General features: G+C 50.3%; 1 protein-coding gene across 2 annotated transcripts in view; it reads right to left on the reverse strand.

Annotated features, from left to right (window-relative positions):
* LOC141751897 (uncharacterized) overlaps window positions 1-23,917 on the reverse strand; it is a 35,676-nt gene extending 11,759 nt beyond the window's left edge. Inside the window, exons 1-9 of one of the 2 annotated variants that reach the window (XM_074609485.1) lie at window positions 23,116-23,917; window positions 14,615-14,689; window positions 13,471-13,520; window positions 11,518-11,571; window positions 8,419-8,569; window positions 5,403-5,485; window positions 1,675-1,830; window positions 1,264-1,542; window positions 404-561 (exon numbers count right to left, since the gene is read on the reverse strand). In XM_074609485.1, the coding sequence (XP_074465586.1) occupies window positions 404-561; window positions 1,264-1,542; window positions 1,675-1,830; window positions 5,403-5,485; window positions 8,419-8,569; window positions 11,518-11,571; window positions 13,471-13,520; window positions 14,615-14,689; window positions 23,116-23,302 (1,193 nt within the window). In that variant the 5' untranslated portion in view covers window positions 23,303-23,917. The remainder of the gene's footprint in view (window positions 1-403; window positions 562-1,263; window positions 1,543-1,674; window positions 1,831-5,402; window positions 5,486-8,418; window positions 8,570-11,517; window positions 11,572-13,470; window positions 13,521-14,614; window positions 14,690-23,115) is intronic. The other variant, XM_074609487.1, reaches the window with a different exon arrangement.
* Between the last annotated feature and the right edge of the window lie 1,184 nt (window positions 23,918-25,101).

Consider the following 25,101-nt stretch of genomic DNA (forward strand, 5'->3'; position numbering starts at 1 on the left):
TCCTCTAGCCAGTAGGAAATCCACGCTGACCTGACCTCACCCAGCAGTAACTCCTCTTTCTCTCTCCTGCCCACAAACACTTTACCAAACAGTTCAAACACAACGGCAGCCTACGGAGCATGCACCGATAACGTAAGAGCCTTTTTTTTGGCCAGCGGTCTGGGCATTCAATCCCACAACATTGCCAGCAAGACGACTGGTCTTCTGCTTCAGCCGAGATCAAGACCTGGCAGAAACATTCAGCTACGGGAATTAGACGCGAGCGGAACCAATAACTAACACTTTCTTCAACCACCTTTCAAGCAGAAACCACAATAAACACAAGAAGAGAGAGCAGGGACGAGCCTGTGTGGCACCTTTCAGCCTGAACGTGGAGAGCAGGAGCGAGTTTTGTTTCACCGACCTTTGCATTTGCACCAGTTTGTTCCCGGCGGAGCGGTGGCTGTCTGGCAGCTGAGGTTTGTCTGCTGCAGGGGGTTGTTTCAGCTCAGACAGGGACAACCCAGGAGCCTGGCTTTCCTCGTTGCTTTTCACCTGAATGCGCATCACCATCTTGAGATCCTGCAGAGAAGACACATGCATACGCTCAGGATATACGCAAGCTCCTCATCTTACCAGATACCTGCACATCTCCTTTGCATTTGGGCAGGCTCAAGGGCCAGAAAAATCCTCTCTCAAAGAGCAACAGATTCAGAAGCGCCCCAGAACAAGTCCATACTCCCGTCCAGCCAGCCTGCAGTAAAAGAGGTCCTTTTCCTTTCACACAGCCAAGGGGAAATAATTTGGATCCTACCTATGTGACCCAAGCTTGTCTTGGGAAGGTGAATCTCCAAAAAAAGAGGAACAACAAAGCTACATCTAAAAATACCTCACACATGCTGCCATTATAATAGTTACTGAAATTATAGTCTAACCACACTGCAATTATTGTCTTTTTTTTTTTTTTTTTTTTTTTTTTTTTTTTTTTAGAGATTTGCTTTCCATCAGGTCACTCTCAATCCCCCCGGGAGGCAGGGGAGCTGCTTTTATGATTTACTCCTTGCAGGTCCAGCAGGATCCAGAACAAGAACCCCAGCCCGTTCCTCCAGGTCCAGCCACTGAACCACGAACTCTGAAGAGCGCACAGGAGCCTGGAACCGGAGGGCAGGGCAGTTCCCACATCAGGGAAGCGGGACGCACATGTGCTTGTCATTACACATATCATGGCACTGAGCTTCAAAAGCAAGGGCTGCACAAGAGCAGCAGCGAGCGCGCGGAACTCACTGGGTTCCCGTTGGGTAGGCTGTTCATGGTCCGGGTGAATCGGATGACGTGGCCGTCCCCGCGTCTCGCTGGCCAGGCGGGCATAGCCCCCGGCAGCGAGTTGGCGTCTTGCAGCGAGGCTGGACGGGTGAAGACCACGTTAGCTTGTGGCCTCGGGCCATCGTTACCGTACAAGTTCTGGCCCTGCAGCAGAGGGCCATCCGCCTGCTTCTGAACCCCAGAGACTTGCGAGGCCAGCGGGATCCCACCAGGGCGATTCTCCTGATTGACTGGAAAAGCCTGCAAGGAAGAAGGGACATGAGCAAACTCTAAAGGAACAAGCTCAGCTCCCTCCAGTTCGAAGCCCCACGCTGAAAACCCACAGAAGCCCTGCAGAACTGTCCTCCCTGGGATGTTCTGGGAGCACCACACCTTCTGCCTCACGAGCTGCAACTGGCTGTTGGCTGGCACCATGGGCTGCTCCTTCGGCACCTGGAACTGCTGCTGCCCCTTGCCAGCTCCTCCTCCTTTGAAGCTTGGCATCTTCTGTAGAGCTTCCTTGAGCTGCCTGAACTCTTCCATCTGGGCCTGAGGGGACGAGAAGGGTAGAGAGAAACCCCTCCACAGTAACAGGGTTAAACAACTCCTTGCTGGGAACAGACGCTCTTCTATGGCCAGTTGTTCAGCACAGATACGCTACTAAAGAAGATATTTATTTTATATATATGAAGAAGCTGGAGATAACCCACAACCATTAATGACAAGCCCCAGCTAGTCTTCAGCTTTCCCTCCTGACCTCACGGATACTCTGTATTTCCCCCTTTGTCAGCCGTGTCTCTTATTTTATTGTGTATTTTTACCCTGGAAGGGCTGACCCACGACACTGATTCTTTACCCAATGAACAAGCCCTTGACAAAATTCCTGCCCTTCCCACAAGAATTATATCCTGGGTTTGTTGGTTGTGGCTCCTTCCCCTCCTGTGCCTCACATACATGTACCTTCGGGTCAGCTTTTTTTCTTCGTGTGGAGGCGTTTCTCCACGGACGCGCTCATCTCAGCGGGGCTGACAATAATTGGCATAATCCTACTTGACAATCCCATTTACTTTGCAAGACAAATGAAAATTGATTCTCCTGGACTGTTAAGCAAACACAACACCTTTCTCTCTACTGCAGCTTATGTCTTCCGTCTCCAACCTTGAAAAAGCTGCTCAGGAAAAGCTCCCCAACTCCTACCTCAGTTATTTATAGGAAAGCGAGGGGGGAGAGCTTTCCATATGCTTGCCAGGGTACCTGGAAACGGACCAAATTAGGGACTAGGCAGCGCAGGAAAGCTTCCAAGCAGCAAGAGAAGTTTAGCAGGAAATTAATTCCTGAGCAGGCTCTGTTGCTTTCAGTTCTTCCCCCTGAAATTTGACCTTAAAATTCACATTAAAAAAAAAAACCAAACCAAAACAAAAAGACCACAAAACAAAACAAACCCCAACAAAACCACTCGGCAAAGCTAACATAAAAGGAATGAGGAAAGGAAAAGGAAGCCAAGAACGGTTCATGGGCTATAACCCTAGCTAGTAGGGGACTGCTTCCCGTCAGAACAAGCCAGATGGAAGCAGAACTCGTCCCCATCGAAAGCCTGTTAAGGTGGCCAGCCCAGGGGAAAGAGGCATCAGACCAGCCTTCGTGCACAGACTCCCCCGCGCTGTTCGCACCCCGCCACGACGAGCGGTGCCCGATGCCTCCTCTGATGCAGGCTGGGCTTGGGAGACACGTCAGAATCCTCGGGAAATGAGCATGTCATCTAGAACGCAAATTACTGCTCTAAACTTTCACCCGCCAGAAGGGAGCAAGACGAACAACAGGACGCTCAGCGCAATGAAGAACCGCAGCGCTGCTAAAGAAGCTGGGACTCTTTGCAGGCGTCTGCTCTGCCGTACGGCATCTCACCCCGCCGAAGGCAAACGCAGTTCCATTCCCCTTAGCGTCACGAAGCGCTGGTTAGACACTACAAAGGACTGATCGGAAAACCGAACAGAGACTTTAAGATTTAACACTAGGCTCTTTGTCAAAAAGATCCAAAGTGTTTTCTGAAGTCGTCGGGACCAACCGAGCCAGAAACAGCAGTCAGGCAGATGGCTGGAGCACACTTGCGTTACGCGGCTGCCCAGCACATCCACAGTAGGGAGCTGAGCCGTGTCTCCCACACCAGGGCAAAACCTTTTACTCTTGCTCACTCTCAATTTTGGCAAGAAATGCCAGTGAGCTGTTCCTGGCAAGCTGCTTTTCCCATTGCTCACAACACAGAAGGGGCCAAAAGTGAAGACTGGCAGCACAAAAGCTGCCACCATGGTCTCCACTCTGCAAGCACTTGATTTTGCAGCCTCAGTCATCTCTAGCCAAGGTGGGTTTTTTTAACGCTGTTCAGAGCATGCGCTAGTTTGCACACTTGGACTGCTGACTGCTTTCTCCAACCCAGCCCAGCTGGTCAAACAGCATTTGAAGGGTCCTCTGCTGAAGAGCAATTCAGGACTGGTCCTACGTGGTGCGCCAGACGCAAACGCACTCAGCATCGATCCAGCAAGGCAAAAGTAGAAATACGTAATGACAAACAGGGGACCTTTGATCGACCGATATCGATCCAAGTTGTCAATGGCAGAGGCCTGCAGGATGGGAGCCGACTGGGTCTCAATGTCACTTGAGAACAAGCTACAGAGCAGTGACGTTGTCAGCTACTTTGAAAGTTTGGTGAGGAGGCCTAAAAGCGAAGGCTGAGATGCATTTTGACAGTGGGAGGGGTGAACGTAGGCTTCCCAGGGCACTGGAGAAGCTCGTAGTCACACGCTGTTTCGATTCCTGGTATGGGCTTGCTGGACTGACCCCTACGGAGGCTGGAAGCCTTGGTTTGGTTTCCAACACACATGCTGCAGGCAGCGTCCCTGCAGACATCCCAGCAGGCTGCCGTAGCCACATGGAGGAGCAGGGTCAAAAAGCAGTTCAGTGGTAAATCACGATTATGAAGGCAGGCAAGTCAAATGCACCAATGGTCCACCTGAGACCCCACAAACCACACCTGACATGAGCCAAAGAGCTGTGGAGTGACAGCAGCCTGCGACGTCAGTAACCTGGGCTTCCTGCCTGGAGCAACCCGTCGTCTGTGTAGTAGCAATCCCCAGAGCCACTTATTCCTCGCTATTTTGCGGGGCAGATCAGGCCAGAACTCCAGCACAATCCTGTAGGAGTCAACACCCACCATCCCCCACACCTCTAGTTCAAGTTCAGCATCCAGTTCAGGGGAAGAATCAGTTGTCAACCGCATCTAACCACAACTAGCTCCTCGCTTCTGGGCTTATCCCATAATCCAGGGGAGTGCTCGACAGAAGGCTGTTAATTAGCAACAGACAAGGCTAATTCAGACTGCGACGTGACTTTTAAAGTGCCTTTACAAAGCTGCTTGCGTCTTGGCTCAGTACAAGAGCCTCAGACAGACACTGTAGAGACACCAGGTCCTCCCACTTCCTTCTCCCAAGTCATCCAGGAGCTCCCAGCTTCAGCTGGGTGAGCGGAATTCTGTGAGCTCAGGACTTCCAGCGCGCTGAAGAAGCTCACACCGTCTCCATAGCATGAGCACAACACCAGATCAACAAAACTTTGGAGGTTTTCTCCCCCCCACACACCCCTCCCCCTGCAGAAAAATGCTTTTCTGCCTCTCTAGTCTCAAGCCAACACCACTTGCATGTCTGCCCCGGCCTCCAGAAGCATCGTTCCAACACGTATTACTGAACACTAACTTCTTTTTTACATAGCTCTTTTCAAACTTTTTATAGGTCTCCCTCTCTACTAAGGCTTCAGAGGGAGATGCAGGAGACCTTTTTGCCAGGGTTGTTGAGCGTCTATTTGTAGTCTCAGCAAGCTAGGCACGGCACCTCCGCATCGCTATTTCTCTCTCCAATTAATTTATAGGCATAAACCTGTATTTTCAGCTACTGGGCCGGGGAATTTTCCTTGTACAGAATGCATCTATACTACCAGCGCTGTTTTAGGCAACTCACCCCACTGGAATACAGTTGATAGCTAGATTTATGACTTAGAGAATACTTGATGGTGCACCCAGACCCCAGTGGAAGATTGTCCCATGGGGCCACAGACACCCCCTTGTTGATCACCTGGGCATTAAGGAGCTGAGAGTGAACTTCCTGGTGGGCCTTCCGGAGAAGCTTGCTCTCTTCTCTGAGTTTAAAGACCGTGTCTGCAAGAGAAGAAGAAATTTGTATAAGAGCGCTATTTTTGCAAGTGTAGTATCTCTCTTCCTTACCGTAAACTCATCTTGACCTCATAGATCTCCCCAAGCCCAGGAATTAGAGTGAAGCACTAGGTAGGGACTAAGACAAACACCCTGACAAACCTGGACCATCATTCCTTTGAGCTCTCAGGAGTCCTGCCCATCCAAGGGACTTCTTCCTCTCCGGAGTGTCTCTGCTAACTATTGCCATCAGGGTCAGGCTCTTGCTGTGATTGCTACCAGAATTAGATATTTATTTCCTCATTTCCCTCACCCACTGCGGCTGAACAGCAGGGAGAGCAGCGGTCACTGCCCCTACCTGTGGTAACTGGAAGGTTGAGAAACAACTACAAGAGACGCCCGTCAGGTCTCCTGAACCCACAGCAGATCCAACATGGATGTTCCCTCCACACTGGGGAGGACAATATGCACAGAGGAGCTGCCTCTTGAATGAATGGTACAAGCAAAAAAACCCACAACCCGCTTACAGAAAGCGATCGCAGGACAACTTGGTCCTCAGGCACATTTATTCCTTTGCCATTAAGTACCAAGCCGCTGCCTTGCAGCCCCCAGGCTGGGCTCCTTTCAAGCTCTTCGCACGCTCCTCAATACTTCAGTGACAAGACACACAATGCACTTACGTTTCGCTGCCTTGAATGTAATTCCTCCAATAGAAAGAAAGGCCGTGTCAAAAAAACCTGTCAGCCTTATTTTGGATCCTGAAGCTCTCTTAAAATACCACTAGAACTGCACACGCCGTGATTTCTCTGCAAACATAGTTGCACCCACCAGGACAAGGACGGGAATTTTTCCCATAACAGGATGGTGACTTTGCTGTAGGCTGAATTGCATGCCAGATTCCAGCTCAAGATTACAGATATTTCTGATTACAGCGGAATATCTTTTTTGATAACAATCATCCCTGGGACAGGACATTTTGCCATTGAGGCTGGGTGCCGTGTTCTTGCCTTGCGGTGAAGGTTAACGTCAAACTGGGAAAATAAGGCTCTGTCTTTCCTGCAGCCAGAAGGAAACCAGAACCACCGAAAGGAGCTACCAAACCCAGCTCGACCTGTGAAAGCAATCTCTCGTACTCCCCAGTGGGCTTCCTGCTTTCCTCCAGCGTCCCTGGGGTGAGGGTCTCATTTTTGCAATTGAACCTAGCAAAAAATCCCTCTGTTCCATGGCGACAGCCCTGAGCAATGCCCATCTCAGATACCTCTTCTCTCTAATACTCACTGACAGAGGCACGTCTTCCAGCACATGTCTCCTGAGGGCACATTATACATATATAGAAAGTACTGGAGGAACATAAGGAAAGAAAATGAGGCATTAGCAATGCTACGAGCTCTGTCTTTGCCACCTCTCATGAGACCGTCTTGCTCTTTTATAAGGCATGGCTACCAATACTTAAAGGAAGATTTACTAGCCAGCTCTGAGCTTAAAGCACAGGAGAGAGATGGTACCAAGTGAACAATAGCCTGGGAAGATGGACAGAAAATATTAATATCTCAGCCCTAAGGTGACTTTCCTGACTAGCTTCCCCTCATTGAATTGTTTTTCCGATCGTTATTCTCCTTCCTCTGTCAGAATTTGTTTTCTTACTGCATTGGGGGCTGGGTATTTCAAGAAGAGAGACAACCAAATATTTAGGTTTCGCTTGCTTGTGCTCAATTTCCCCCTGCTAGCCCAGGAGTGCTCATCAGATACTCGGGCTTTGTTGATCAGAGGGAAAAAACCAAAGAAAACATCAGCAGGTTTCACTCTCCCAGACCTAATCTAACTGAGAGCAGATGTGAACCTTAAAAACCCCACAATCTAATTAAACAGCAGACTAAAGAGAAACTGTTCTTTGGAAGTTAAAGGGATCAGCATTCTCTGTAATACTTGCACTATTAAATGCATTTTATAGACCTGCACCATTAATTACATCAAGTATGTTTAATTTGCTCCCAAGTTTAAATGTTAGAATTTACAGGATCCAGTAGCGCAGAAACTGGTTTCCATTGTCAAGAGCGTACAGAGAAGTGGAAAATGTATATTGAAATACAAGGGATACCTCAATGTCACAATATTTTATCTCTGCCACAAAAAGCATCTCTGATAACTTACACTCCCCCACCAGAGAAACGGCAGCATTATCTGATGGGTGAACCTGCTGTTCCTGCCCCAGCCCACCGTGGAACCACAGGCACGTACCTCTGCCTCAGCCTCCTGCCTTTCACTTTTGGATCACCTTATCCATTTTGAGTGTGACCTCCTTGGGACATGGACTGTTTCACGGTCTGGACACAACCAGCATCTGGCACAATAATTTGTTACGTTACCTGGCTCTACACAAATAAGATAAGTAGCAGCTGCAGTAAGAGTAAGCAGCCAGCAAAAGTCAATCAGGCTTTTAAAATAACACCATGAAAGTGCTGGTGTTGGCAGAAGCCCCACACAGTACGACAGCACAGGGGTCTCTGAACCCCAGAGAACCCAAAGCGTGGTTAAACTCAAGGTCAACTGGTCAACGCATTTGTCAGCCAAAGCAGCCAGAGGCTTTTGCGGTGTGTGTTCCCACACAAAAACACCACCTGTGAATCCCAGCTGCTTCCCTCGCATGGGACAGACGCTCGATAGCCCTGATGGGCATCTCTCACCTCCCCTCGACGCAGCCTCAGGAAGCCTGGCCAGTTTTAACACTGCCCTTGTCCCTGCACCACCACCCTGTGGGAGGACGATGCTCCAGTTGAGCTATGGAAGGGCTGGGGTGATGCACACTCGGTCATACGGAACTGTTCCTACAGTGTCTGCAGACCTTCTGGGGGCCTGTAGAAGAAACACTGTCCTCTCCTGAACTCAGTTCTTCAGTCCTTTCTCTGCCTGCCGTTTTCTCAGCTCTCCATCACACTCACCCTGCAGGTTTGAGACTTCACTGTCCTTCTCCTGCTGCAGCTGGGCATATTTCTGGCTATGGGTCTCCAGCACCTTACGATGTTCCAGTTTCAAGCTGTTGTGCTGCAGCTGCAGGTCAAGCAGCTGCTTCTTGACATCTTCATGCTGGTTCTGAATATGAAAAGAAGTGACAAATAGTCAGTACAAGGAGAAGAAGAGTAGTTTAGCTATTGCCAAGTGCTACTTGAGTGCCTCTGTTTAATAAGTTGCTCGGGGAGGCAGAAGAGGTGTTCATTCCTCCAGTAGAAATCCCAGACACAATAAAATATTCTTTGTGTTCAGTGTTTCAGGTGGGATGTGAGATGCCAATTAAACTCTGCTTTGTGAAGCAGTTTTGGAGGTCTCCTTGGAAGCCACTAAACTGGAAGCAGAAGGTGGTGGCAAGTCTACTCCTGCCTGAAAAAAAGAGATGGAGACTCTGGGACACAGCCAAGAACTATTCCTACTCCTCAGCTCCCCTGCACACCCTGCTCTGTGACAGCAATGTGGGCTACAGTATTTGCTGATATCAAACCAAATACCTGTGGAACCCTGCACAAATCCAAGGTCTTTTCCAGAGTCCCAGACATGCTGAAGGACATAGTTTCCATGGTGCACGTAGCATCACTCTGCACACTGCATTACAGGAGTAGTTCACCTTTAAGCAAGGCTGAGGTCTAACTCCCAATGCCTTTCAGTGTGCAGGTACTGCTAGCCACTTAGGACACACGGACACCCGAAAACTCAGGTTGCTCTCTCCGCTCGGTTTGCTTCCCGATAGCCCGGCTGTTCTCCCACCCACCACTCCAAGCTGCTAGAAGAGGAGGGAGACCTTCTGCAAGGACACCACCTCCTCTCACACAGAGAGACTAGGGACAGCCCACGTTCCCCAGAGTAACATGGGGCTCCCAGGCATTAAACTCCAGGATAACAAGACTCTCACAAGACCACAGACTATTTCAGGCAAGCCAAGAATTCATCGATAGAAGCGGGTTGAAGAGCTGTTCCCTTCTCCCCTTCCCTCTCGCAGAGCCCAAGAACAAAACATGCTGAGACATCCTTTTGCTCGGACCCATTGAACCAGAATTCACCTCCTTTTTGGTTCCCATGGTAACCTAGAGAGTCCTTCCACATTCAGTTTGTCAACACCAATTATGTATGCAGATTGATTGGCTCACAGGTGAACCCTGGCCCTTCCACACAATAGCTCCTCCGGACTCAGGCAGCAATTTCAATCAGCCTTCCTGTAAAAAAAACCCATCGTCTTTTTTAAAAACCCCAAACCCTCTGAATGCTATCGATGATTGCGTTTATCCCCAGTAAAACAAAGCATCTGTGGCCCAGGCATTCTCCCCTGAAGCAATTATCCTTCACTAAAAGGAGAGAAATAACTGCTCCAAAAATACACACAATGAAGAGGGAAAAAAGCTATCAGTATGGAGGGGTCCCAGAGACAGAACGAAGAGAGAGACAAGGATGTCAGGTTAATCAGATCACAAGATCGGGGGGAAAATAAAGAGAATAAAAGATTCCTGCTCTGGCTTTCAAAGACATTGGGGACTTACAGTTCTTATCAGAGCCACCGGCAGAAAGCACCGCAAAGAATCCCTAAAATCATTTTGACACTAAACACCTCAGAAGCCAAACGTTAGCAAGTGAGAATTGATTTTAACAAGAAACTCTAACCAATTAAAGGAATTTTAAGTCCTCATCGGCTCAGGTCAATTAATTTCTAGCCCATATTGCGTCTGGCAGGTGATGTGCATAATGTCTGTCAGACCGCTGACAGTTGGGAACAAGGGAGGGAATGTTCATCCTCGGATAGCAGCAGGAAGCCAGAGAGAGAGATAAGTGTCCTCACCAAGGTCACCCAAAGCGCCTGCGGCCCAGTCCAGCTCATCAAGCCCAGAGAGCGTCCTCACCCCCAGCTGGTTTCTAAGGATGGCTGCGACCAACGTATGCAAACTTTAGGAGGCATCTGAAGATGCTGTTTGATTGCAGTTACCGGACAGGAGGTCTGGAACACGCTACGTGTGATTATTTTTCAGGGAAGCAACTTAAATACAAGCAGAACGTTCTTGACCCAGCCAGTTCTACCAAAGCTAGGTAGGCTGACCACCCGAGCAGCCCAGGAACCTACTGCATCACAGTCCCGAGGGCCGGCCTTTCTTTCAGCAGCTGTAAATGTAGTTTAAAAATAGATTACTCTCCACCCCTCCAGTAAAAGGAAGCAAGAGAAAGGGAGCCAGGACGAAATGCTTTCACTGTCCCCTTGAGACAAGCAAACCAGAGCATTCTGCTCAGACTGCGGTTGCTATGAAGAGGGACGTTACTATTGCGAAGCGTTCCCAGAATCCGCAGTGCTGGATAATACCCAAGAGACAGAACTGTACTTCCCTTTTCCCCAAGTTTGAATCCAAAAAGCCAGGCAGCTGGAGGTCCAGCTCTGCTCAGGAAATACAACCCAGCGGTGCGAAGGGTTGCTGGAACCTAGCCCTCTTTCTACATCCCAGAATTAAATTACCATTTCACTGCCAACCCTCTGACTAAAAACATTTGAAAACCACCATCACCAGCCACAGTTGCGCTGCTCTAACAAAAGCAAACTTTAACATCAAGATATGCTTCAGGTAGAGCATGCGATAAGCTATAAAATGCTACAAGCCGCCCCCCTCTGAGCCTCTTACAGGGGCTGGAATACAATTGTATTAGCCCAAAGGGCAAGCTACAGTGAACAGACCCATTTTCACACCAAGAGACCCAGAGAAGCACACGCTGAACAACAGAACTCCTGTGCGATAAAGCGCACAAAGGCTACCATTGAGAGGAGGAAAAGGTGAAGGCTGTAATCTGACACAAAGCCCAACAGAATAAATAGGAAACTCCCATGAACCTGAATAGTCAGGAAGGAATGCAGACCAACACCACTGCACGGCCTCCTCCCTCCTGCCGGCACTGGCTGCAGGAAGCCCTTGGTCTCTCCTGGGCACCTCCGGTAAGCGAAAGCCCTGACCCCTTCCAAGGAGCACTCTTTGACCCGCAGCGGCCGGGGAGTACGAGGAACCAAACTGCTCCCTTACCTTCAGGATCTTGTGCTGGGAGCTGAGGGCCCCGTATCTGTTCATAGAATCTTGCTGGAAAGAAAAAGGTGCCGTTAGATCCCAGAAAAACCCAAGGATGGGGAAAAAAAAAAAAAAACCAAAAAAAAACAAACAAAAAAACCCAACCCACACGTGAGCACCCACCCAGCCACTGCACCAACAGCCTGTTCCGACTGCCCCTTCCCACACAGACAGGCGCTGGGACAAGTCCGGGAAGGTGACTGGGAACAAGCCTGCCAAGGTGACCAGCAGAACATGCAGCCTGATGTGCTTTCAAAAGGCAGAATGTACTTTTAAAAAGGCAGAATATATTTTAGAAGGATGGAATCTCTGCAGAAAATAAATAAATAATACCCGTAACTCTGTGTGTATATTGGCATCTGCACACTGGGTAAACGACCCCGCTCTGGGACAACGTGAGGACAGCTGGAAAAGAACCCTTTCAAAATAACCTAGCCACCAGCTAATTAATTGCACTCTCTCAATTCCCATTCAGAGTTGTTTTTCCCCAGTTTCCCGTTCGTTATCCAGGGCAGGACCAGCACTGAAAGAGTTTTGCACAGTAAGACCCCCCCAAAGCAGGCTGAGCGTTCTGCAGCGGCTGAGGGGGAGGCAGGCAGCACCACAGCTTTCGCCTACGCACAGAATTTGCACCATTTAACAAAAAAAAAAATTGTTCACTAAGAGATTGAGTAAGCCTAAAGCAAACTCCTGTAACTACATACAGCTATCAAACTAAGCTCGACTGACACAAACCAGCAGCAGAGAGGGATTTACATGTGTCCACGAGGGGTCTGCAGCAGTTTAACAGATCAGGTTATGCCTTGCTAAGGGACATGCTCTTCCCCTTCGTCCCCAGGGTACCATCTTCACTGCACCACCAGCGTCTCAACACCGCCGGTGGGGAAGTCACCGGCCACCCATGCTCAAAGGCTGAGTCCTGTCACGGTTTGGGCTGGGCTGGCCACCAAACCTGCCTCAAACCGGCACTTTTTCCCACAGCAGTAGCGGCACCCGAGGGGCAACGTGCAGCAGCTTTTCCCATTACACGCAGGTTTACAACCATCCGCTGGGATCCGTGTTTGGGAAGCTTAAAGCAACACGGCCGAGGCACTAAGCAGCGCCACGGAAGTGCAGACTAACCACCATGCAGAGATTTCCACTACAACCCACAATTTAACTTATATGATAAATAGTCAATACGGTATGAAATACTACGAGCACAAATCGCAAGCGAGCTGCCCAGCCATTAGAGTATTCAGATATTCATCCACCAGTTCCTTTCTGTACCAGGATGCCATCCACCCACAGACGAGCAGGGTAAAAGCAATTCCTCTTCTCCAGCATCACACCAACAGATGCTCCGAGAAAGGAACAAAACCAGCCTTATAACTTCAAGTGAATGTGACAGACTGTAACCCGGGGATGCATTTCTTCCTAACCCTCACTGAAGATTCCTTCTTTTCCCTGCCGAATGAGAAGTCCACAGGCTAGTGGAAATCATTTGACAGACCCTGGAGACAGAAAACAACGGATATGCTTTCCCCAACACCACCATGGCCTTTCTTCTCCATGTTCCCTGTGGAGTGCCTTGCATTCAGTTTCCCCAGGACCCTTCTGCACCACGGAACAGCAACTCTCTTCCCAGACTGCAGCCCGGGACTCCCTGCTACACCGGGAGCTGACAGTCAGGGCACCTACTCGGCTGTCACACGTGGGAGGACAGGCAGAAGAGCTCCAGCACAACACAGTCTTCCGCCACGATGAAGCAAATCCTCACACGCCAACGGCCTTGCAAGGTGGAGTCAGCCAAAGTTCATCTCATACCATACACACTCGTAGTCTTCCACGCCTTCCAGACAGCAGCACAGCGGTGCTAGAAAAATCTTTACCATTATTACACACACACTTTGAGGAATAAACCATACCTACCTTCTCCTTGTTGAGAGCTTCCTGAGCTTCTAACTTATACACTAAAAAATCTAGAAAGGGAAGAAGAGAAGACAATTCAATGAGCTGGAATTTAACAAGGATCTGATTTATATTTTGGTGGGTGGAGGGAAGGAGGAAGTCAGCCCCTTGCTGAGCAAAAGGCTGCAACTCCACAAGCTGGAATGCAGATGCTTCTGGGGGGCTCCACTCCATGCCCTCAGAAAGATGGTAGCGAAGTGTTTTCCACGAGAGGCGTCCACCCACCTAAACTGGCCCAAATGTCCTTCCTTTCCCATTCTATAGGCAAGTGCATCAGTGACTGCCTACTTCGGCACACAAATGGCTACATTTTAATGTCATTGAAGCTTCATTTTCTCAGTTAGTTCCCACCAAATAAATGAAGAGGCAGAAATGCAGGTTCTCCCTTAGCTACGTAGCCACCTAGCTACAGCCAAACCTGGGTGCCGTACGTCAGCATTTCCCGAAACACAGTGCATGTAGGAGTAAGGAGCAGGGATGTTCCTCCACGGACCAGATTTGAAGATAAAACCCGAGCCATTAAGTTGCCAATAATCAGGTGCAAAGGGGTCTGACACCCAAGCACTCTACTCCACTGAAAGGTACAGGAGCTAATCTATTCCCTTTCTACTTCCTCTTGTATTTCATGGTCTTAAAATATCCTACATATGCCTGTGTCCTTTTGTACATCAACTTTAAAGGAGCTGACAGGCTGTATTGTCCACGTATTACGAGTGCAGTGATGCTGATATTATTAAGCACTTGCAGAGCTCAGCATCATCACATCGCTTTTACAAGAAAGTTTACATATTTCCAAGAAAAAAAAAAAAAGCACGATCTAGTGCCAGGTTTAGCTGTCACTTGACGTGCTCAAACACCACATCATGGGTACTGTTACTCACAGATTAGACTGAGGACACATGTAGGAATATGAGAGAACGGAACCTTTTGCCTGTGGGCAATGGACAAGTCAGTTAACCATTCCCTAAGTACAAACCAGGGATGAGTCTCACCCGGGAGCATTCAGTAACACCCAGACACGGCCCTGAAGGCAGAAAATGCTTTGGGTACAAGCCAGACATCTCCCCAGAGGACAGCTGGAGGGCTGGCCGGCCAAGAGACTCACCTTCCTTCGTCTTCTTGTGTTCCCCTCGCTCCTTCTGCAAGGATCGTTCTAGCCGGGATCTGTGCTCATACACAACTAGGGAAGCAGAAAGAGGCAGAGCATGAGATAAACCCTGAAATTCCTTCCCACGTATTCTTTTCCCCAAAACAGGCCTCTCGCAGGTCATGAGACACGTGGACCTCAAATCCTGCCGTGGACTGGAAAGTGCCAGCAAGTGCCCAGGAGAGCGGACAGGGGCAAAAGAGCCTTTGCTGTTTTGAATGGCCCGCATCGCTCTGGGTTTCTCGGCTTGAGCACACAGCAGCTCGTGTGTAAAATCCAGACCAAGCAAATCACCGGTCCCGAAATACCCACAGACACCCGAAGTCCTAGACAGTGAAAGGGTCAGGTCCAGCTACAAGCTGTCTGCACCTTTGTCAACTGTGAACGGATAAGGTCTGCAGCAGGGTGGGGACAGCTGGACTAGAGACAATGGCTATTCCCGATACAACACACCAGTCTGTCATCCTGTATTTGCACTCAGGTTTTCCTTTAGAGTTTAAGCTGCAAAGCCCAGGAGGGGCGTTAGTGTGCAGTGGCTCAGTTGTGTATTTGTGGGCCAAGCGCACTCCCAGGCTCAGAGCCTTCCAGGTCATCTGTTCTGCAAAGGCATCAGCAGCATGCAGGAGAGATATTTTCTCCCCTTCCACAACCCAACCATTAACCGGCCCTCAGGCCACTAAGGAAGAGCGAGCCAAGCAGCTCCCTCGCCCATTACGCACAAAAGAGCATCCGTACTCCGCGCAGGGGCTGAGAAGGGAGAGGGATGAGGCTGCTTCGTACAGCAGCCACGTGACAAATGCAAGTGCCAGAGAAGCTTCCTGATGGATGGTGACTTTAATCCACTCTGCCATCCGAACGCTAACCAAGAGCTTTCGCCCAGTCCCAGCACTCGGCTGCAACAGGCTCCCCATCCCCTCCGCAGAGGCTGCCACCATCCCGGAATGGCACTGGGCAGCAATCCAGAGGGGAGGGGCAATAACAGAAACTTGCCCCCAGTGCCACGATCTTTGGGGTCAAGTCGTGCCATGATGCAGTCTCCAGGAAAACAAACAAAGTGGGATGATATTTGCATGCATAATACATGCGCTAACCCGTTCCTTGTTGAAATCTTGCCAAGCCAAGAGCCCCAGGTGACTCGTGCTCTCACTGCCAGTGAACACACCAGCTCCACTCAGGTCACAGAGGAGCCGCAAAGGCAGCGTATGTAGGAAGAAATTCTTTGCTGTGAGGGCGGTGAGCCCCTGGCCCAGGTTGCCCAGAGAAGCTGTGGCTGCCCCATCCCTGGAGGGGTTCAAGGCCAGGTTGGACGGGGCTTGGAGCAACCTGGGCTGGTGGGAGGTGTCCCTGCCCAGGGCAGGGGAGTTGGAACTAGATGATCTTTAAGGTCGCTTCCAACTCCAACCATGATTCTATGTCCTTCATTAACAGGTGATTTGCTGCCTGAGAGCAGGCACTACAATCTGGGGAAATAAGATACAAAAACCATACACATGTATCTAATATTTTACAGTGTTGATCAGCAGCAGCACCAAGCCTATGGTAGTGCGGATGTTGCTCTCAATATATATGTAGAGAAGAGCTCGTAGGCAGTTCTAGCACCCTAAAAGTCAGGCTAGGACATTTTTCTAAACAATACTAGAGATCATCCAGGAACTGCAAGGCTGAGGTAGGAACTATACAAGAATCAAGCTTTGTGATCAGAATAGTCCTTCCTTGCTCTACCACCTGCAAGTCTGACAACTCTGTAGCCCCTGAAGGAAAAAGAAACATAAAAAAACACCCGAAGAAAAAACACTTTCTCTGCTGCCCACCCATCTCTCCCCAGGCAGGGAATTCAAGCCACCCGGTTCAGAACTCACAGCCTCACCTCTTCCTTCTGCACTGCAAAACGACAACTATTCCTTGCATTTCCAGACTGTCTCTTCCTCACAGCAGGTCTCCTAATTACACTAAGTGCATGGAAGACACTAATTTCACCAGGCAGCAAAGCACTGCTGCCATGACCATTCTTCAAGAGCTTTTTAATCAAAGCTGGGCATTCAAGGGAAGCATTCCTCACCTTTACGAGCCACATCCCCCTGCAACTTCACACAGAGCAGACCTGAGAAAACAGTCTAATCATTTTACCCGGCTCCTCTAAAAGCCTGGTTCACTATCACATATTTCTCTTCTGTTGGATCACAACAAATCCAACTCTGGTGGCGTTACCAGGACCCTCAAAATGACTGGTGTTTTTCTTCCCACCTGGAAATGCCTTTTCTGTGCAGAAAAAGAACCTCCACGTGGTTTAACTCCGTGATTTTGAAGCCAAGCTCATGACATTGGCTAGATCCAAGCTTGGGATTTTTGCAATACTTTGGTTTACCAGCAGTGGATCTGTTAATATTTACAGTGATCTCCAGCAACATCCGAGTGCCTGAGCAAATCAGGGGGAAAAAGAAGAAGTGATTAAGGAAGCCAGGCATGGTAAAGTGCTGGTAAAGGGTTTTGCAGAACGTAGAACTGCTCCCTAAGCCTTGTGGGGCACTACCCAGGTAGCCAGGTAGGCAAGCAGCCTAGATACGGAGGATCTGGCTTTAAGACACAAAGTGAATCCAAACATCTTGGTATCCCATTGTCCCCTGTGGAGCAACTTCAGCGCCTCCAGGCAGTGCAGTGACTCTTCCCGTCCTGAAACCAAGGCTTCAGCAGGACAAGACAGACACGTTGGCTTTTCACAGACTACTGGTTTTAGACCCTGCAGGTCCAAGGACTGTGTTTTAGGCTCTGCCAGCCTAAAACTCACGTGCCAAGCTCAGTCCCACCCCAGGCCGAGGAGCCGTTCCCCAGGCACACACTCCCACCCAAGCTGTTGCCCTTGACCCACCTAATTCCCTCTGTCACTTTTGACCTCCCTCAGGGAGCAGGAAGGGCCAGTGTCATAGGTCAGGAATTCCTCTTGTCACCAGCCAGGCTACCTCCTTCCTTCTCTTTGTCACCTTCCCTCGTTAACAAAGACAGACATCCCAACAGTGAAGATGCTTCCCCTGGGCTGGGCCACTTCGTTAATATTTTCCTGTGAAGTGAGGAAACTCCCATATTCCCCAAACCGTTACGGCAGAAATATTTGTTTTCAATCTGGAAGGATTTTTAGCCCTGCTGAGCACATTGGTAAGCAGCAAGCCCATCACTGCAGCTGTCCAAATGTCTACTTCACAACAGCTTTATTTTTAGAAACACTTTTCCCCGCAGACTACTCAGATGTCACCCCGAGGGCTTCCCCAGCCCAGCTCAGCACAGAGACTGTGGGTGCTTCTTTACTACACGCTAAAAGGCCTTGTTCAATGAAGTTGTCATCTCTAAGAACATCAGCCACTTCCCAAAAGATTTGCGAGTTCTGGGCACTCATGTTTCTGCCACAAGCATCTCTCTTGCAGTCTTATCTAGCAGAGCACCTGAGGACAAGCCTTTGATGTGATGGGAACCTCACACCAGCAGTGAAATGTCACGCCTGCTGGGACTATTATGGATGCCCAGCAATTCACAGGCTTTACCGGGCCTTTCATGTACTCTGAGCTTCCAGTCTGCGTTTGCCTCAGCGGTTCTGGGCTTAGAGGAACTCCTCGGTGTTGGAGTTTCTCCTGCAGGCACTTAATTGCATTTTCTAGTAACCTGTGTATACTGAAACCCTATAACCAGGGTTAGAAGCTCACCCCACACGGGCAGGTTACCCGCCTCTCCGGGTCCCTGCAGCCGAGGAACCCAGCGAGCAGCATCCCTGCCAGCACCGTTGTGCTCCACCACCCAGAACAGCAAAGCGCACGGCCTCCCACAGGAGGCAAGTTGAACAACTACAGCCTCACTCAAAAAAGCCAAGCACTCTCAGCACAGGACCAGGCAAATAAATAACTATTTTGTGTAGAAAAGGCCTGCTTAGATGACCCCAAGCGACCAGGTGCTATTGATCTCACATAGTAAATGGGAAACTAAAGCACAGGAAAGCATCTATAGCTTGTGCTAACACTTGTAACCACAAATCCCAACGCAAGCACCGCGAAGCAGAAGAGTCTTCAGGAACAGCTCCATATCATACCCTGTTTATTCAGAAATTTAGGACACAAAAATCTGGCTCTCCTGACGCTTTTTTAATAAGCAAGACAAGCTGAAATAACCTCCAGTGACTAGAAAAAAAAGTTGTAATCTCTCCTGCCATTCCCCCAGGCCCCAGAAAAGGTGGGTTCAGCTTTATGCAAAGCAGCGAGTAAGTGCGGCATAAAGCGCTCCCTGCTCATCTTTGTGGTGGGATACAGCAACAGCTCAGCAGACCAAAATGGCACTGTATAGCTCCAGAGGACAGGAAGCCAGGAAGCCTTTAACAATCTGCAATTACAAGAGAGAATGGAGGGTGGTCAGTGTCTAAATCCAGGCTGGAATTCAGCCAGAATTCAGCACTAAAGCACCGTCACCTGCTGCCAAGTGAGCTAAAATGCAGAACTTGAACTGCAGAAACAATGAAACCCCTGGCAGTGCCTTGCCTTTGTGAAAGAATAACAGGTCACGCCTTCCACAGGCTCGTTCTCCGTTTGGATGACCACGGAAAACAGGGTGATTGTGTGAAGGGGTTGCCTCATATACCCCAGAGTGCTGAGATAAACACCTGCCAGGGAAAAGTCTGAGATCCATAAAGGGAGAGTAATTCCAGCCTTGCCAACAGCCCCGGGTTTTACTCTCCTTCTGTTCAAGTGGGTTCATTTTAGCCCTGCCTGGGCAAGCCACCAATGCATGCTGGCTCCCTGCTCTCATGGCATCGGATTTGCTGCTCTGGTCCTGCTAAGACTACACACAGTTCACAGCTCATAGGCCACTTCTATGCCAACAGAAGATACTGTGGAAAGAGTCATCACGCTGCCCGTGGCTGACAGCTCCGAGCAGCTCTCAGCACAGAGACCAACACCACCTTCCAGACTGCACCGTGCTCCATCCCTGCTCATAGCTAACCACCCAGAAAAAGCTTTCTTCTCTGTGGCTCTCCTTCTTAGAAGCATCAAGTACTCCCGCCAGCCTCCATCCAGTCACATCACAAGTAATCACCCATGGCACCAGTCACTCGGGCTCAAGAATCATCCAGAGCAAGGGACAAGGGGAGCAGAACCAAAGCCAGACTCATCGTACCTCCATCTCTGATCCAGAGAGATGGCCAAGGAAGGACAGATTGGGTAAAAGACACCCAATGGTATGAACAGGGGTGCTGCATTCCCATGCTCAGCCTGTTCCGAGACAGAAAATTCCTCCATCCCAGACAGCAGTTTGATGTGCCCTTGTCTGGTCACATCAGGAACGTCAGACAGAAGGGGATGGTACTGGAAATGCACCCTTCCTTCCCATCTGTTCAAAGGGTGCCATTTGTTCATGAACTGACCGAAATAAAGTCTCCCTGGTTTCCCTCAGAACCCCCAGGCAGCAGCACGCTCACACGTACGCAGGCACACACCTACGGGAAGGGGGAGGTGGCAAAGCAACACTTCGCTCAAAGCCACCTGCTACACAACTCAGCATGGCAGGAGTTTGGGGTGGGGGCCGAGACAGAGCAGATTTATCTGAAGTGCACCCCGGGTCACAGCCTGCCAGACTGTCCCTAATCCCCTCTGCCCCTCATGGTGCAGCACGAGCCCCCCAAATCACAGCCCACAAGGGGGAGACCAGTATTCGGCAAGGTGTCTCCAGGCACTTTTAGGCATGCCTCCAACCCCACCCTGCAGAAACAGAAGAGATGGAGGGACAGAAAAGCCAAGCAGATGTTTCCTCCTGGATCCCATGTGGACCACAATACTAAAAGAGGGTCTACTGGGTCACAGCAAACAGCCACCTCTGCGTGCAGCAGCAAGAGCTGGCCGGGACAGGGGCTACTAGCCACCATGCAAGAGGTTGGACACAGTCACGCACACAACAATACCTCTCTTTCTTCTTCTCACACCATGTGTTTTACTCCACAAAGTCAGCAGCTGCTTTGATCTTATTTTAAGAGAGTCGATGAGATCCATTTCCCCGCGTGCAGGCAGCAGAAGACAGCCCATGGGACAGGCAGTGCTCCGCTCCCTCCTCCGCTTGCTTTCCTTTTCCCCTTCACTCAACTCTTGGCCCAGCCTTACGCTTTCAAGCTTTATTTACAGAGGCTACCAGCAGCATTAACCACATACTGTACTCGGATACAAGCAGGGTAGGAAATACCGGATGGCTGAAAGGAGACACCTGAAGCACTAGTTAAACAGTACTGAATTCCACCTCAGAGTGACACGTCCTCCTTTTGTAGAGCTGGAAAGGCAAAAATCAGACATGGTGATTAAAGTCACGCAACAAGCGCTCAGAGGGGCAGGGGTGGAGCCCTGACTCCCCACCGAAGCGCCGCAGGGAGCAGCGCTGCGAGGCGACAGCACCAGAGCCACGGCCGTGTGTGCAAGACACCACTGCGCTCACAGACTTCCACGGACATGGCTCCTATCCGCCAGTCGCTAGGCTTCTCCCACCAGCCAAATCCAAAAAGAAGCTTTGCCTTTGTTAAAATTGTTGGACAAGTAAGTGTCTTCTCAAAATAAAAAGGGTATCCATGGCAACAACTGTATTTAGGAATGGGAGGACTGACGGAAGGTTAGAAACCCCAGCAACAGGCTACAGCTCTGCCATCCAAACATATTTGGGTGGAAAAAAATATTGTGAGCCTGTCTCAGTTGTTTGCTTGCGCCTGCTCTTCCCAAAACCGGGGTTCCCTGAGGCTACCACTGTCATCTTATTCTCCGATCAACCAGCCCCTCTCTCCAAGAGAAGCAAGGGATGCTGACACACCAGAAAGGAATGTGGGCTAACTTCTGCTCTGCTGGTCTTTGCATCTCAGAAGCTCAGGGTGCAGGTGGAAATCGCTGTGGCTGGGACCCTGCGACACATTAGGAGCTGGAGCTGTTTGACTGCTTTGTGATAGAGTAAGAAGAAATGGAACCAAAACGTAACGATAATAGCAGTGAACATAAACACACACTAGATCAATTCACAAGATTGATTGGTTTTTTTAAAGCATGTTTCCTTGAGAGATAAACAAAACACATTCACCACACTTTGCTTTCCCAGTTTTCAGATAGAAATACACACAGCCCTGAGCAAGACATTACATTTGCATCACAACACTGCACACAAACCCACCGGAAAATAATTAACCCTAAGAGGCACATATATTGAGTCACAGATGTGCAGAATTCCCCAGAAATACGGGCTATAGAAACAATGTCACTGGATACATCAACAGAGGTCTTAATGGATACCCTCTATTTGATTTCTGTCTGAGAAAGAACTCTTGATTTAAACACTGTAATCTAAAAAAAAAAAAGTGTTAGATGAATCTCCTGACCTTGAGTCACCAGAACTACAGGCAAACAATATTTTGTCTGCAGAAAATTAATTCTGTGGGCACTCCAGAACCAACCCATCCTCCAGCATTGCTCACACAACTGCTGGCTACCGAAAAGTGGATTCCCACCAAACCTCCCAACAGGGAGCTCAGCAAATCCCTCCGGACACTCCAAATCTAGTGGAAGGTGATGGAAACGGAGCTTTGGCAGAGGCAGTAAGGCTAGAATGACAGACTAAGCAAAGAAGGTAAGAGTTCAGCAACGGCGTAAGATGTGTCCTCAGCCTTCCCTACTGGGATCTCTCCATGGGATTAAAATGTCATTCTCCCACACTCAGACTATGTAAGGAGGAGAAATGAGGGGGGAGAGGGGGAATATACATATTATGCTTGCTTTCCGGTCTTCTGGCAGCTCTTGCCAGAGGAACTGAGTGCTGGTCAGCAGGCTCAGAAAAGCCAATTCTTCCTCCTCCTCCTCCCCCCTTTTTAGGGAGCTCTGTGCTGCAGCATCTATCAGCCCCACACAAGCTGGCAAGACTTTTCCAGTCACAGATCAATCTCTTAAGCAGCTAGGTGTGTTTCCTTGCAAAGACAACAGGCAGCAGACAGTATGATGGCAAACTTTCCTAAAGGACCCCTTGCCTCCCTATTTACTTTCCGGACAGACGTTCCTGCAGGCTAGAGAGCACAGCCACATCTCCGAGCCTGCCCAACCTGCCTCTCTAAGTCCTGTTTGCGTTTCTACCGCTTCACGTTTAGGATGACACAGGACTAATCTTTACGGCCAAAAGGAACGACAGGGAGAAGAAATGGAATAGATGTGACGCAGCTGAACTCGCCGATCCAGCACACTCCGTTCCCCTTGCTGCTGCGATTCAAGGCTATTCTAATCCTAGACAGCAAAGGGGGGAAGGAATTAGGCGACAGCGTCTTCTTAGAGCTCTTTAAAGCAAAAGGCTGAACCTCGCTGCACGAAGGCACCCCGCTTGGCGCTGGGCTGCGCGGCAAGAACAGCGGCAGGTTAATGTTGGGAGAGAGGGAAGTTCAGAGAGCGCGATGCTCGCACAGAGAGCAGGTCACTCACCTTGGAGCTGGGCAGACAGCGCTTCCTGCTGCTGCTTGTATTTCTGGGCCAGGGCTTCAGCGTTCCGCACCTTTTGCTGCAAGTGGCTGTACATGAAAACTCCCGAGCCCAAACACGCCACAGTCACCAGGCAAAACCCGGTCTGCAGAAGCCCCTTCTGCCTCCTCGAACACATCCCGGTACCCATGATGGGGCCGAAGCAAAACGATGTAGCACTGCCTCTCCGGCGCCGCTAAAGCATCTGATTATTCCCCTACCCCAACACCCCCTTTTCCTCCGCAAATTCGCAGATCCCTCTGCAAGACGCGATCAAAGTCTCGCCTTCGCTCCTTTCCAGCCCTCGGGGAAGCAAAAGACCCTCCGGCGCCCTTTTATTCCTCGTTGCCCGCGGGAGAGAAGCGCGGCACGGCAGCGGTGTCCGAGAGCAGCGGCCGAGGGACCGGCAGACGCATCCTTCAGCCGGGGGACCGGCCCCGGGGGCGGCTCGCTCGGGGCTGCCTGGGCGGAGGACGAGGGGAACCGGCGGAGGGGAGAGAGGAGGAGAAGGAAAACTTTTGCTTCCCATGTGCTGCAGTGGAGGGAGGGGGAACGGGAAGAAGGGGGGGGGGGGGGGGGTACCGCCGCGTTTCCTTCTTCCCACCTCCTCCTATGGAGCACCGACCGGAAAAAATAAGCCGGCGGGACGAGAAACCCTTCTGCCCCCTCCCCGCGGCGCTCCGTAAAGGAAGCGGCGGCACCGGGACCGGGAAACGGGCCAGCAAACCGGCGGCGGCATCCGGGATGCGGCGGGTCCGCCCTCCGCGGGGGGGGGGGGGGGAGCGGCGGCGGCGGCGGCGGCGGGCAGGGACCGGGCGGGGGGGGCCGCAGCGACCCACAGCCCCCGAGGTTGGGGGCCGGGTCCCCCGAGGGTACCCCGGTGCCCAGCCCTCCCGGGGGAGGGCGAGCATCGCCCCGGGGCTGGCGTAGGGGTGTCTCCCCCCACCGCGCCGCCTTCCCCCGCTGCCTGCCGACCCCTCCGCGGTGGGTGGGTGGGTGGGTGGGTGGCTGGGTGTGCGTCCCCCCCAGCAGACTCGAGCCACCAGCCTCTCCCACGTGTTTGTTTTCCCCTCCCTACTCTCAACTGACAAACCCCCAGCCTCTGCTGCTGGCACATGTCGCTAACAGATGAGGGGCACCTGGATTAATTACCAAGGAGGACATCTTCCAATGATTTCTTTAAAAGCTTAAGGTTTTTAAGAGCAGGGGTTTCTTCTCAGGAAAACGTGAGTTGATAAAGGCGTGAGGACAGTACAAAGAGAAGGGTGTAAGACGAATTAGGCTTTTTCAAGGTGTTGTAAGGCAGCTTAGCCTCTCCCTTCAGCTGCCCTAAATGTGGCAGAGCCCAACTTGTTTTATCCAGGTGTGTGATGCACAGCTGTGTCATTAGCAGATGGCAGGAACAGGAGGGAACAGTCCTACGTCCCCATCCCTGGAAACATTCAAGGTCAGGTTGGACGGGGCTCTGAGCAACCTGATCTAGTCAAAAATGTCCCTGCTCATTGCAGGGGGTTGGACTACATGACCTTTAAAATTCCCTTCCCACTCAAACTACTCTATGATTGCGTACTTCATGGGACAGACAAAGCTTTCTGGAGCCTCGCCCGTGTTCTGAGCTTAGACCTACTATTTAAGACCCCCAGGTTTATAGTGAATCTTGCCTACACCAACAGCCCGACTGTCGGGTCGGCTCATCTCTTATCTGATCTCACAACAATACTTCCTCCGGAATTCTGCCAAGTTCCATATTTCAAGCATCTGGGGAATAAGCAACAATCATAACAATTAATTCTTCAGTAGCAATTCCCCTCCAAGAATCATGCACAGTTTTATAAATGTACATCAAATGAGCTTTACAGTACTGCTGGGAAACAGCTGAGTGGCATGACACACATTAGTGTCCCCTAATTTGCAGATGGGAAAACTGAGGCACAGCATTCCTGTAAGGTT

Source organism: Larus michahellis, chromosome 16 (genome assembly GCF_964199755.1).
Source record: "Larus michahellis chromosome 16, bLarMic1.1, whole genome shotgun sequence".
Lineage (NCBI taxonomy): Eukaryota > Metazoa > Chordata > Aves > Charadriiformes > Laridae > Larus > Larus michahellis.